Genomic DNA, 13,350 nt, shown 5'->3' with positions numbered 1-13,350 from the left:
AGTTAATATGGTAACTCCAATAAAGTTGCAAGAACTGCATTCGGTTATTTTCATATTTTGTTAAAAGAGCCCTCTTGTCTTGTCGGGCTCTTTCGCCAAAATATAAAAGTAAACTCATGCAGTTTTTAGACACGCTTTCAAAAAAATTACCGGTAATATTATATCGATACCTATATATTAAAAACTATCGCCATAACGAGAACTATCGATATACCGATACTTATCGATATAGCGGTAGTTATCGATCTTTCGATAGTTATCGGTGTATCTATAACCATCGATATTTCGATAATTATCAGCATATCGATAAGTAAAATATATCGATACTTATATCGATAGGTGAAAACAGTTATCGCCCATCCCTAGCGATAACTATCGACATATCGATATATCGATAACTATCGACATATCGATATATCGACACCTATCGATAGTAATCATTTATCGATAACTATCGATATATCGATAACTATCGATATATTGATAACTATCGAAATATCGATAACTATCGATATATCGATAACTTTATCGATATATCGATAACTATCGACATATCGATAACTATCGATATTTCGATAATTATCGACATATCGATAAGTAAAATATATCGATAGGTAAGTACCCGATACTTATCGATAGGTGAAAACAGTTATCGCCCATCCCTAGATACTTTTGATTTTACCTGTGATACTTCTAAATATTTGTTTAGATAAGTGACTGTGATATTTTTGGCGATGTGTAAGTACTCCATGTATGTAAAGCCTGAATATGTATTATTATTATTCTTTCAAAAGAAGAAAATATACTTACTGTAAATTGGAGAAAAGTCCAACGCATCGATCAACGTAAGTTATTTGAATTTTTTTCAGTGTGTTTGTAAAGGAGTTTATGCTCAAAGTCAATTTAACATTCCTAAAGTAGTCGACCCACGGAAGTTTATTCCGTGAACAAATTTGTATATTTTTTAAGAATTATAAGCGGGTCCAAACAAAAGGTGTTGGTGATTTTTTCTCATTCTTTGTTAAGTTGATTCTTGTGTGTAGAGGTGTGTAAATACTTTGAATAGGAAAATGTACCAGATGTTGGAAGAGTGTACTAGATCAGAGTGCAATGGTGACTCGTGGAAGAATTGCTTCTACCCCCGTTAGGTCTAAAAACTGCGCTAGTTTTTGGAAGTTTTTGAAAGGGTTATATGGCACTAGGTCTAACAGACATAAAAATTCAAAGTCTTAATTGTAAAATTAAGAATCCCTAATTGGTAGGTACTAAAACAAAGTTGGTACTATAATATTATGGTCCATTAACTTTGAATAAGCAATTCACATAATCACGTAAATCTTTGTTCATTACCATAAATTTAATGCGAAAACTTCAAAATGAAAAAACTTTTGTAATTGGTTCATCACATACAAAACTTGCTTTCCAGTTGTCAATTAATATCCTAGCTTAGTTATTTCGAATTGTTTTCTTGTTTCCGTGCCTGAATTACTGTATAACAGGTGAAGAGCATGACATTCGTCAACCCCATTGCCGCCATATTTTATAGGAGTTATGACTACCTTGTTGAGTGCGGGTAATGTAGAATGATGTACCATATAAGTGTGTAGTTTAATTACAAGCGGAGCGATCTCCAGTAAAAAATTTTGGGTCTTCTTAGAAATGGATCACTGTGCAAGATGAGAATAAGTATGAAAAATTACCTAATTGTAAGTGTAGCTATGAATATAACATTGGTGGCTTCAGTTACGACTTCCAACCAAATGTCAAACTTATGTTTAACTCCAGGCTGTATTCATGCAGCGTCTAGTGTTTTAAAAAATATAGACGCAAGTGTTGATCCATGCGATGTGTTTTTTCAATTCGCATTGGAAACTTTCTTAAACAGGCTATTATACCGGACGTAGCTATGCTGCTTCATAGTTTTGTGTTACTGAAGGTTTGGTTAAACACCAACTAAGAGTAGTACTGGAAGTGAACGTCACAGCACAAGAACCACGACCGTTCAGGCTACTTAAGAAGATATATCAAACATGCATGAATACAACTGCTATTGAACTAGATGGATTGATTATATTAAATATTATTTTAGAAGACTAGGCGGATGGCCGGTCAATAAAAGGACGGATAGGTGGGTGAATAAAAGGTAAAATTATTTGAAACAAACTGGAAACGGACCAAAATTTACAAGCTTCGTAATTTCGGTTACGATCCTAATTATTTTATTTTCATTCGGATATTCTGATTGTACGTTGAATTTTAGTGAAATTCAACTACTCACTTCCCAGCAAACACAAATGTTTCAATAAGATCTCCGAGATGTTGCAACTAAAGCTCTGATGAGATGTGTCGATGAGACGTATATTAGATGTTTTTGAATCCTTAATATCGCATGTGTCTGAGATGTCACATTTTCAATGCCCCAGGGATAGTTCGCCTAGTGCTCAATACAAACATCTCAGTGGGACTTGTATGCCATATCGCTGGGACTAAACAGAGGTATCTGAAAAACGTGTCATCTAGCTCCCAGAGCTGTATCAATACGGTCTCTGAGATGTCACAACTAAAGCTCAAATGCTATGTCTCTACGAGGTACAAGCCGAATCACCGGGATTAAACAAAGACGTGTCAGAAATATATCATGTATCTAACGTAGATGTTTCAATAAGAGGTGCTGTAAAATATATGTAACTTCTCAACGCGACACACGTACGTGTAGTAGTAATATAACGGGTGATTCATATAATGATTGCGGACAATTTGAATTTTCAGTTGGGTACACAAAACATTCATAAAGTGGGTCACATGCCAAATGTCATTTATTTAAATGCGGATTAATTTAATGGATAATGCCAATGCCTTACGTAAAAACCACTAAAATCTACAATCAGTAGGTTTTGTACATCAAGAACTTAATTATTACCGAAGCGGGTCGTTGATGAGATATGAATTTCGAACCGAATCATAACAGACAAATTTATTTCATATTACTAACTTAGATATATCTGTTAAAATACCATAGCTGAACTAATTTTTAATAAATACGATTTTTAGATAGGTATAGTATGAATTAAATATAATTTTTGGGGTTTATTCGTTTTTTTTTTCAGTAGGCCACGAAATATTATAATCGCCGTGCGAGTACAAAGTCAACAACTTTGTAAATTCTTTGAATTGAATCTTGTTTACTTAAGGTACCTGTTTAGCGGATCGAAAAGTGTGCTTAACCGGTTCTAGGGTGGATATTCGTTTTCGTTTTAAGGGTCGTTCATTCATTGATTTCGTGCGCGTCCTCGTGATTGTTAATTTTGATTTGTGTTCGTGATTAGGTACATTTCCGGAATCCGGTTGGTTTGAAGGCATCACTATAGGTAAGTACGTACCTAATCTATCTATTTTTGTTTGTGTATTTAATTAAGATTGAAATTATATAAGCAAAGATAAATGCAAGTTTTTCGATTTTGATGCACATTAGATAGATGGACAGGCGAATTACTATAAAATCTTAATATTTGTGTGAATATGTAATCACCGGCAATAAATTAGCGAAATTTCAGACAAATTCCGTTTACACAATCAATGGAACGTGTGGGTTAAAAATATTGAAATTAAGAAATTTCTCCCTGTAACTGTAAACAGTTTACTGTAGATTTTGGCGCTGAACTGTTTTTTCGCATTTGTCCTTACGGGTCACGGAATTATTATCCTGATGAGCGTACTTCTCGCGATCAATATCCAGTGAATTTTTACCCTACTGATGATGACCACTTAGTGGTCGAAATACGTATTTAGGTTTTTTTAAAACTTATTGTGGTAAAGGGAGAAATTTCTTAATTTCAAAATTCCGTTTAGCCTAGGGTTGGTATAAGGAAACAAAATTGCCGTTTCTACAATACAATTTTGATTCTATACAATCACACAATGTATAAACTAGAAAAGGATTTAGTTTAATTTATAATGTTAAACATTACTTAAGCAATTTGGAATTGAAAACAAAGTGTTGTTCAAGATCTCTAGGGGTATGTATCTGTTTCACGCAAACCGTTGCCTAAAAGTATTCAAGCTCTCATTGACAATATGAATCTGAAAAGTTGCTACCAATATAATTTTTCATAATTTATTGAAGGAAAATATTATCGTGATCGTTACATTTCCGGTTATACCGGATGTCGATAGCAATTTTTTTATTTTGAATAGAACACCCCATATTTTATCGCATTTTAGAAATCTACATGAAAATCTACGTCTTTTGATAGAGAGAAAATATTTTTGATAATCTAATTGACTCGTAACTATGGATCACTGTTTTTTTGTAGCGTAGGCTGCATAGTAAATTCCGAGATAAATGCCGCAAAAAGCAATATGGGCACGATGCCCGTTTTTAGCGCATTTTTTTTAATAATTAACACACGATTTACCCGTCATGGTATTCTAAGGAAAGGACTCATCAAAAGGAATTGGTTTCTATACAAACTATAAGTGTACCACAATATTGTTGGTGAAAATTTAACTTAATTGGTATAACATTCATAATTGAGTTGACTTCACATGAGGTACTTATTTTGCATCTATGCTGGGAATGCATCTTATACTGAGGTTGCCATATTCTTTTGTGTTTTCGAAGGTCTAAGTAAAAAGGTACGTCATGAGCAAGAAAAGGAAGCCATTTTGTGATCTATCCGATAGACAAAAATGGAGACTAGTGGAAAGAGAGATGAATCCTAACACAGCCATTTGTTCGCGTGCCACTGTTTCAGTCCCAACTCCAAACCATATAATGGAGAAAACATCTCCAATTCCGGTGGACAATTACGTTATAGACCAGGGCTGCGATACCGCTACTTGGTTGGGTTCTGCATCATCAATAGGTTAGCAATAATTTACATGACAAAAAACATCAAAACTTCCTGCTTTAGGTGAACATAGTACAGGCACTAGTTTGCCAGCTGCTCATTCCCAGGCTAATTCGGTAAACTCGGAAACATTCAGTGTTTATGTAAAAGATATTGAAACTAACACATATGATAGTTCTAGTGGTTTACAAGAAGATCTGAGAACATGGGTTATCAAGTATTCACAAATACCCAGAACTGCAGTGAATGATTTGCTGGCTTTGCTAAGAAGGAATGGTCACTGTGATTTACCAAACGATTCCAGAACATTATTGAGTACACCCAGAAACTCAGCCAATTTTATCGAAACATTTAGTTCAGGTCGTTACGCACACTTTGGAGTGTATGAGCAATTGAAAGACTCTATCGTGAAACACTACCCTAAAAACCAATACCCTACTGAAGTGAATCTACTTATAAACATAGATGGGCTACCACTGTCAAAGAGTTCAGCTATTCAATTTTGGCCTATACTATGTGCTATCCTTTCTAGTGAATTCTACACAACCCCATTCCCTATAGGAATTTTTGAAGGAAATACGAAACCAGATGACGTAAACCAATTTTTAAAAAAATTTGTAGACGAAACCAATACCATTCTACAGTCGGGTATAATTTTAGATCATAAAACCATTGTGGTAAAACTGCACGCTATTGTATGTGATGCTCCAGCCAAGGCGTACGTATGTGGTATAAAAAACCATACAGGCTATTTTGGTTGTCCCAAATGTATTCAACAAGGCGAATTCATTGAAAATAGGGTTGTGTTTACCGAGACAAGTTCAAGTGAGAGAACTGATGCATCATTTAAAAACAGAATTCACCCCGAACACCATAGAGAAACGACAGCATTGGAAAAATTACCCATAGGAATGGTATCACAAGTGGGACTGGATTATATGCATTTAGTTTGCCTGGGTGTTATGAAACGTCTGCTTCAGTTTTGGGTGAAAGGAAAATTAAATATCAGATTGAAGCCAAATAAATTGGAAGAAGCTTCCAGTAAACTAATATCGATGAGAGCCTATATTACTCTAGAATTTGCACGACAGCCAAGGAGTTTAAATGAAATTGATCGTTGGAAGGCGACAGAGTTTCGACAATTTCTGCTGTATACGGGGCCAATTGTAATGAATAATATATTGTCTGTGAAAACCTATAGACACTTTATGTGTTTAAGTGTAGCTATTAGAATATTGTGTGATGGTAATTCTGATACTGACTTGATAGATTATGCACATAACTTGCTTCTATATTTTGTACGAAAATATGGAAATATGTATGGATTACATTATCTATCATATAATGTACATAATTTGATACATTTAGCGCAAGATGTAAAGAGATTGGGACAGTTAGAAAATTTCAGTGGTTTTAAATTTGAGAATTACTTATATAACTTAAAAAGAAAGCTCCACATATCGGGTAGACCCCTTGAACAAATATGCAACAGAATTATAGAGGAAAAGAATCACAACAGAAATGTTTTACAAAAGTATCCTATTTTACATTCCAAGCTTAATGTAATTTACAAAGCAGAGTTTGAGTCGTTCACCCTAACTACGACTGCACCAAATAGTTATTGTATCCTTTATGACGGGAGAGTTGTAAATATTTTGAAAATATCTCAGAAAACTAATGTCTTATGTTTCACCGTGAACACATACAAAACTAATACATCTTTTTTTTCTGTTCCATGTAAATCAGAAAGTTTAGGCATTTTGTATGTAGCAGATGTGATGGAAGACACTTTTGAAATACCATTTTCTGATATAAAAAATAAATGTATGTGCCTTAAATATTTAGATGGATATGTTGTTATGCCATATTTGCATTAATTACCAATTGTAAAATTATGTTGTACATTTTATTAACCACTGTATAAATGTACCTATACTCTACTTACTAACACTTAATCACACCATTTCTATACTATCTATAGGAAGAAAATTATGTCTTTAAAAAAATTCGCAGTGGTGTATTTCGAAGAAAACGAATCTTTCTCCGAAATTCCATCCTCATGGTTAAACGAGGACATGAAATATTGCAAGTGGCCAAAATCGCTGAATCCCACAGCGTTAATGGTTAAGGGGATAGAACCCTCTGACACATGGGGGAATTATAAAGTTAGAGTTGAGAAGTTTTATGGTAAATTTTGTCAGATATTGCTTACATGTTTTAGTTATTACGCTCATTATAGATACGCTGGAAGCTGCACGAAAGCATGCTGGAACAGATTACACATCAAGTGAAGAGGTCGAAACTGGAAGGGGGAAAAGAAAAAAGACCAGTGTAACTAAATCAACGTCTACTGACGATGAAGAGTCTACTAAAGGTTCGTCAAAATTTTGTGATTACTTACATTAACGTTAAATCGTCCATTTTAGATAGTCCACCTCCAACTCTTAAGAAAAGGAGATCTTCGCCACGTTTCTCTAAGCGAGAAAACACACGCCAATCTTCTACGAATAACGGTAAGCTCTTTGTGCGACTTTTTAAAACGTACTAAGCAGAAGTCAACTTACTTTAGAGATTTTTGTACTTAACCCGTTATCACATTAACGTATCAATTTAACAAAGAACCGTTACTAAGAGTTGAGAATCTCCAAAAATTTATACTAAATTATTTCAGTTAATAATAATGAAAACTTGCTATCATCATCGCAAGAACATGGACAAAATGTACCGATGGCATCAAATACAGGCAGCATCATTGAATCTAATGAAGGTATTGTCATTATGATAATGATTACACTTCTTGAAACTAATGGTAGGATTATTCAAGGTGCAGACCAGATACGTCCACTAGACAATTCCATAGTGCTCGATTTTGGAAATTCCACGTTGCAGGAACTAATACATACTTGCGATCACAGACACGATTTTGGTATGTGAATATTTACAAATAGAAAAAAGTTATAAAAATAATTTATATTATGCTTCAGACAATATTCATACAAACATGAAAAAAATATTCGTGCAGATAAAATCTCTGGAATCCAGATTGGAACAATTGAACAATCAAAACCAAACAAACATTATATCAATAAACACAGAGGAGGTTCAGACAAAGCTCCCATTAAATACGCTAGAGGAATTAAGCACCTTGGAAAACATTGTGGCTGAGGAAGGGGAGTTTTCACATAAATTTGTGAGTTGTATAATTTACTCAACACTAAGGTTTTCATTCTTTTATTTTAGACCTCATACTTACAAACCATTGGCGGCAAAAATGCAAAAGACGCCCTAGTTAACATGCTTCGGAAAGTATTCACCAATAAATTAGCAGTAAGCTGCTCCTGGCATGGCCTTAGGGGGAATTTTAAATTATCAAATTTAAAATTTATGAACAGGATAATAGGTAAGATATTTGTTTAATATTTTTATTACTATCCGATGCCTATGTTAACAGCTGCTGAACAACGTATGTATAACAGCATCCAAGAGCACGAAATAATTACCATTATAAATGATTGGTTTCGTCAAGCTAGATTAAGAGAAACCAGGGAAAGAAATTAGCAGCCTAATAAATGTAATAATAATAAATGTTGCTTTTTTGTTTTTATTTTACCATATTGGTATCTTAGTTTTTTAATTATATCCCGTAAAATAAGAATTTCCTTGTTTAATAAGTGTGCTCATACATAAATAGTTCTTTGTAATAAATTATTTACTTTTTGCGTGACGTTCTAATTGAGGTAGTTAGTAAACCCTTACTTCAGGTATTTATCGTAGATATCTCGTCAGTTCATTTATACTTATACCAGAAACATGTCATTATACACATATACTTTATATCTATTAAGATATCTAGGTATATTGTATAGGTACTTAAAGAACGATGCCCATTTTAGATGTTAGGGGAGTCCATTAAACTCTAAAACACTGTGTTATATAACACTGATAGCTTATTTTATTCGAATTCGTCTTTTATTAATATTTCATCATTAGAAAAAAAACGTTTCTAAAAGCTGGCGTAGCTAGTACGTAATCATGGTAATAGAATCAAAAAAATTAGGTAGGTACGGAAAATTATTCAAAGATGTCTCATTCATGCGTCTATGGCCTGTCTTTAACACCTCATCCAAGTATCCGAGATGTCTCATTCACGGGCTTAGTGATGTACCAATAGCATTTCCGTGAAGTGGCTGAGACATAAAATAGATGATTCAAAGGTGTCTCATTCATGCGTCACTTGGTGCGCCATGTATGACTCAGCAAAGTATCAGAGAGGTCCCATGCATGTGTCGAGTAATGTGGCATAGATGTGTCAGGTAAGTCTCGGAGACGATACAAACCACGTTTCATTAAGGTGTCAGGAACGTCTCTGTACATCTCTGGGATGGCTCAAATGCGCGTGTCTGAAACCGGCGTTTTGTATTACATGTAACGTAAATGTACACTACATGACACATCTCTGAAAGCTATCACATCTCAGTTGGGATGTATCAATTACATCACTGAAAAGTCTCCGTGTTTACTGGGTATGTATAATATTGTGACCCTCACTTATTCAACTGCTCCTTAGATACAGCCACCAAAGATTTCTCGTTCAAACGCAAGTGATAACATCAAATACCTTAATACAATGGTGAACATTGCCACTGTTTTAGGTGCTAAAAGAAGGGTGGCCAAAAGAGAACTTAATGAATCATTAAACTTCGAGCTCAATTTAAGTACGGTAATGTGTAGAGCGATACAGTGTTAAATGCATCGGTTTAATTTTAACTATACATTTAGATGGCAAACCAATTTCGAGAACTGAGAAATTTTAGCTTATTGTACCATCGCATGTCTGTATCAGAACTACAACAAAAAGTTCCTAATATTCCTTGGTTGGAGTACTTGAATTCAGTATTAAACGTACCCACAATTACCATTAAAGCATCTGATGTAATCATAGCAGCACCTCCTATCTATTTCTCAGAGTTAGAGAAATTGCTCCTCAATACACCAAAAAGGTTTAATAAATATATCACCTATGAAACAAAATTGAAGCTTTTTTTTTAGAGTACAGGCAAACTATCTTATGTGGAAAACTGTCGAATTTTCGCTACCTTACCTTACAGAGAAGTTGCTGCACAGTTCAACTACCGGTTGGAAGAAATGTGTCAGTTTAACTGTAAAGAGGTTAGTAGCGACATTCAGCCCTGTGATGTATCAGAAACGTCAAACTTAACCTGCATATTATCTGCCAAAAAACGTTAAATTGCGTTATTTAGTATAGGGAAAATGAGATTTTTGACAGATAACTTGCGCGTTAAGATAGCGGGTAGTTTATACGGGATAGTAAATTGCGATAGTACTTCTGAGAATAACTTGCGCTAACGTTTACATATAAGCAAGTTGTAAAAAGCACTTTCTCTCAGCAAGTACTCTCATAAACCTTTCAGCTAAAAATTTTAATGTGTTTTGTTTCTTGAGTCTGTCTGTTTTGATTTGACTTGCCACAACTCCGGAAATTCTTCAAAAGTATTAATTAAAGAAGACGTGCCTTCTTTTGACCACCCACGTTTTGCCTCCATGCAGCGCAGCACTTGCGTACAACTTTGAACAAGATTGAAATAAATGTCAACGTTCTGTCAAAACTGTGTTTAAACGTGCAAGATTTTATTGCAGCAATTACTTCTTGGCAAATTTTCGACTTGCTGGGAGAGAGCCCTGTATCACTGTTTACATTATGACACAAACTTGTGAGAGTTTTACTATCCCGTGTAAATTACGCTTTGTGATATATCACAGGGTTGAATGTTTAAATAAAGGGTGTTAATGACCGCATGTTAAAAAAATGGGCGGTAGAAGGGATCAGGGCAAGCACTTTTTCCAAATAAACAGAGGGTCCAACGTGTTTCGTTTGGGAGCCACCCCACGAAATTCGGTATTTGGGGTTTTTGAACATGGAAATCACGAATCTGGAATTAGTTTTTGAAAATTCGAAAAAAAAGTTCCACTGCAATTCTTGGCCAGACAACGAAAATGAAAAGAATTCCACGAAATTTGTTGTGTACATACTTGAGGGGGAACAAAATTTTTGTAACTCTTATGGTTGCTGAGAAAAAAATTAAAGAGAAATCCAAATTTCACCACTTCTTTGGGGGTGGCTCCCAAACGAAACACGTTGGACCCTTGGTTTATTTGGAAAAAATGCTTGTCCTGATCCCCTCTACCACCCATTTTTTTTTACATGCAGTCATGTAACACCCTGTATAACCTTAACGTAATTACAATCAGTATGCCAATTGCCACCTGGGCTTTGTATGTTCGGAAACATTTCAACGAAAATGCCAAGCAAGACGTTATGGAAATGGTTTCCGACATCAGAAAAGTGTTTGTAAATATAGTAAAAAGGGCCGACTGGATGGATGTCGAAACAAAAAAATATGCTTTAGAAAAAGCCGAAGCTATGTCGTCTTACATTGCGTATCCAGACGAATTTCTCTCAGATGAAACATTGGAAGACTTTTATAAGGAGGTTGACATTAGAGTGCGCGTATGATTTTATGAATTAGTTTTAGTTGCATGTGGAATCCGACAACTTCCTAAAAATAATGCTGAGCACTAATCTCTTTGGTTATGAGAGTACAGCCAAACGTTTAGCACTGCCTGTGAATCAAACCGATTGGGTTAAATCCGGACAATCCGCTGGCGTTAATGCATACTACAATGTACTATCGAATAGAATAAGTAAGTTAAACTGCTTGCTGTAATGCACGTTGAAGTATTATTAAATTTACAGTACTGCCTGCCCCAATATTGCAAGGCGTATTTTTCAGTGATGATAGACCATGGTATATGAACTATGGGGGAATAGGATTGCTAATCTCTCACGAAATTGTTCATGGATTCGACAATAAAGGCCGACAATTTGACAAATTTGGAAATTTGGATGATTGGTGGACACCTTCCACAAACGAAAAGTTTATAACAAAGGCCCAGTGCATAATTGATCAGTATGGAAACCAGTCCATACCCGAATTGGGATTAAATGTATGTTGGCAGAAAAGCTGCATTCTTTTAGTATTTTTAACTTTCTAGGTAAATGGGTTTAAGACGCAAGGAGAAAATATAGCAGACAACGGCGGTATAAGAAATGCATATTTAGCATATAATGAATGGATTCGGCGTAATGGAAGGGAACGACTTCTTCCCGGGCTGAATTATACTGATCGCCAATTATTTTGGATTTCGGCTGCAAATATTGGGTGTATAAAGATGGAACCTGCTGTTGCGAAGATGCTAATCCGCATAGACACTCATTCTCCCGCCAAATTTAGAATAAATCTACCTCTTAGTAATACGGATTATTTTGCTAAAGATTTTAATTGCCGGATAGGAAGCAAAATGAACCCCGATAAAAAGTGCGAGGTTTGGAAATGATTCGAAGTTTTTTTTTGGCGATGAATCAATTCTAGAGTTTGTTTATACAATTCCTTTTATCAATTATCTATATGTTGTTTGCTTTCTTTCTTACAGTAAGAGAGCGAATAAGAAAATGATTATTATGTTATTTAATACTTATTAAAATAGTTTTATGTATAATTAGATTATTTGTGCTTTATTATCCAACTGGATATGCCACATGCGTTTGTCATTCAAAAAAGGGGAGTTGGACGACGCTTTAGGTTATGGTAAAATTATTCCTGTAAGCCTCTTTTTTTAAAACATAGATTCTTAGCCTTATGGATTTCCATCTTAGAGGTCCTACCGTTCGTTCATAATAACATCCTTCACTTACTTACCGGTACTATTCAGGTCACATCTTAATTAACTGTTGAATCAAATTCTAACAGCTTAGGTACTTACAAACTGGAAACCAGGAAATTTTGTCTCAATATCTGTTCAAATTCAGTTAAAATCAAATAAAAGTTATGTGGGAGAAGTAAACTTATTCCCCCCTTACTATCTTTTCCAAAAGTGGTCACTTTGGTTTCGATGATGCGCGTAACGCGAGCAATTGTTATAACGTCGATAAAAAATAATATCGTACGACTTTAGTAACGAAAGTTAATAGAAAACCAGGAATAAAGGTGTCTACCAGAGAGCTCACGAAGAAAAGGAATTCAAATTAAAAGTTAAGTGACAATTCCCCACGCGGGTGGCATGGGTGACTGAAAAGCTCTTGTTCCTTGTTCTGTTCCCCTTAAAAAATACTATGCAGAATTAAAATTTTGGAGTCGAGTATTTGGCGTGTATGGATTTATTGTGTGCTTGTGCAATATTCATGAAGTCCCCTTGTGGGTTCGAGGGTGAAATTGGTCCTGGATATCGTAAAGAGAAGAGAAGTGGGAGATCAGTCTCTTTTCACACTCAAATCTCTTTCTATAATATTACCGTGCATAAAAGTCGTGTTTTTCTATACTTTCCACGAAACTTTCCACACGTTTTCAGTGATATTTTTAAATATTAAATTAAATTAAAAATGTTTGTACCACCGCTCGGTTAAGGTGTGTTGCCCTGGGTA

General features: G+C 34.9%; 2 protein-coding genes across 3 annotated transcripts; both read left to right on the top strand.

Annotated features, from left to right (window-relative positions):
• Window positions 1–2,288: 2,288 nt before the first annotated feature.
• Window positions 2,289–8,567, top strand: LOC116159718. Of its 2 annotated transcripts, XM_031472780.1 has the most exons (10): window positions 2,289–4,865; window positions 4,914–4,966; window positions 5,026–7,037; window positions 7,090–7,224; window positions 7,277–7,363; window positions 7,522–7,617; window positions 7,675–7,776; window positions 7,835–8,040; window positions 8,091–8,250; window positions 8,302–8,567. In XM_031472780.1, exons 3-10 carry the CDS (start codon window positions 6,842–6,844, stop codon window positions 8,406–8,408), a joined length of 1,089 nt encoding a protein of 362 aa, XP_031328640.1. In that variant the 5' UTR covers window positions 2,289–4,865; window positions 4,914–4,966; window positions 5,026–6,841; the 3' UTR covers window positions 8,409–8,567. The 2 variants fall into 2 exon arrangements, with proteins under 2 accessions (XP_031328640.1, XP_031328639.1); XM_031472779.1 differs by lacking the exons at window positions 7,090–7,224; window positions 7,277–7,363; window positions 7,522–7,617; ... (2 more) ...; window positions 8,091–8,250; window positions 8,302–8,567 and having other exon boundaries at window positions 4,914–6,826.
• An 847-nt stretch (window positions 8,568–9,414) lies between these two features.
• On the top strand, window positions 9,415–12,433 carry LOC116160527 (neprilysin-2-like). The gene is made up of 8 exons (XM_031473739.1): window positions 9,415–9,447; window positions 9,503–9,570; window positions 9,630–9,850; window positions 9,900–10,019; window positions 11,121–11,361; window positions 11,405–11,573; window positions 11,626–11,876; window positions 11,925–12,433. The coding sequence occupies exons 3-8, from the start codon at window positions 9,630–9,632 to the stop codon at window positions 12,264–12,266; spliced, it is 1,344 nt and encodes a 447-aa protein (XP_031329599.1). The 5' UTR covers window positions 9,415–9,447; window positions 9,503–9,570; the 3' UTR covers window positions 12,267–12,433.
• The last annotated feature ends 917 nt before the right edge of the window (window positions 12,434–13,350 follow it).

This window comes from Photinus pyralis, unplaced genomic scaffold (genome assembly GCF_008802855.1).
Source record: "Photinus pyralis isolate 1611_PpyrPB1 unplaced genomic scaffold, Ppyr1.3 Ppyr1.4_LG1, whole genome shotgun sequence".
In the NCBI taxonomy this organism is placed as follows: Eukaryota; Metazoa; Arthropoda; class Insecta; order Coleoptera; family Lampyridae; genus Photinus; species Photinus pyralis.
Note: the sequence above shows the minus strand (reverse complement) of the source record. Positions and strands in the feature narration are given on the sequence as shown.

What these genes read in the sequence shown, in the direction of transcription:
- LOC116160527 (XM_031473739.1), top strand. Translation starts at nt 9,630, where the DNA reads ATGGCAAACCAATTTCGAGAACTGAGAAATTTTAGCTTATTGTACCAT. An exon ending in TGGAAGACTTTTATAAGGAG is followed by an intron (nt 11,362 to 11,404) that starts GTTGACATTAGA and finishes AATTAGTTTTAG; the next exon opens with TTGCATGTGGAATCCGACAA. An exon ending in TGTACTATCGAATAGAATAA is followed by an intron (nt 11,574 to 11,625) that starts GTAAGTTAAACT and finishes TTAAATTTACAG; the next exon opens with TACTGCCTGCCCCAATATTG.
- LOC116159718 (XM_031472779.1), top strand. Translation starts at nt 4,643, where the DNA reads ATGAGCAAGAAAAGGAAGCCATTTTGTGATCTATCCGATAGACAAAAA. An exon ending in GGGTTCTGCATCATCAATAG is followed by an intron (nt 4,866 to 4,913) that starts GTTAGCAATAAT and finishes TTCCTGCTTTAG; the next exon opens with GTGAACATAGTACAGGCACT.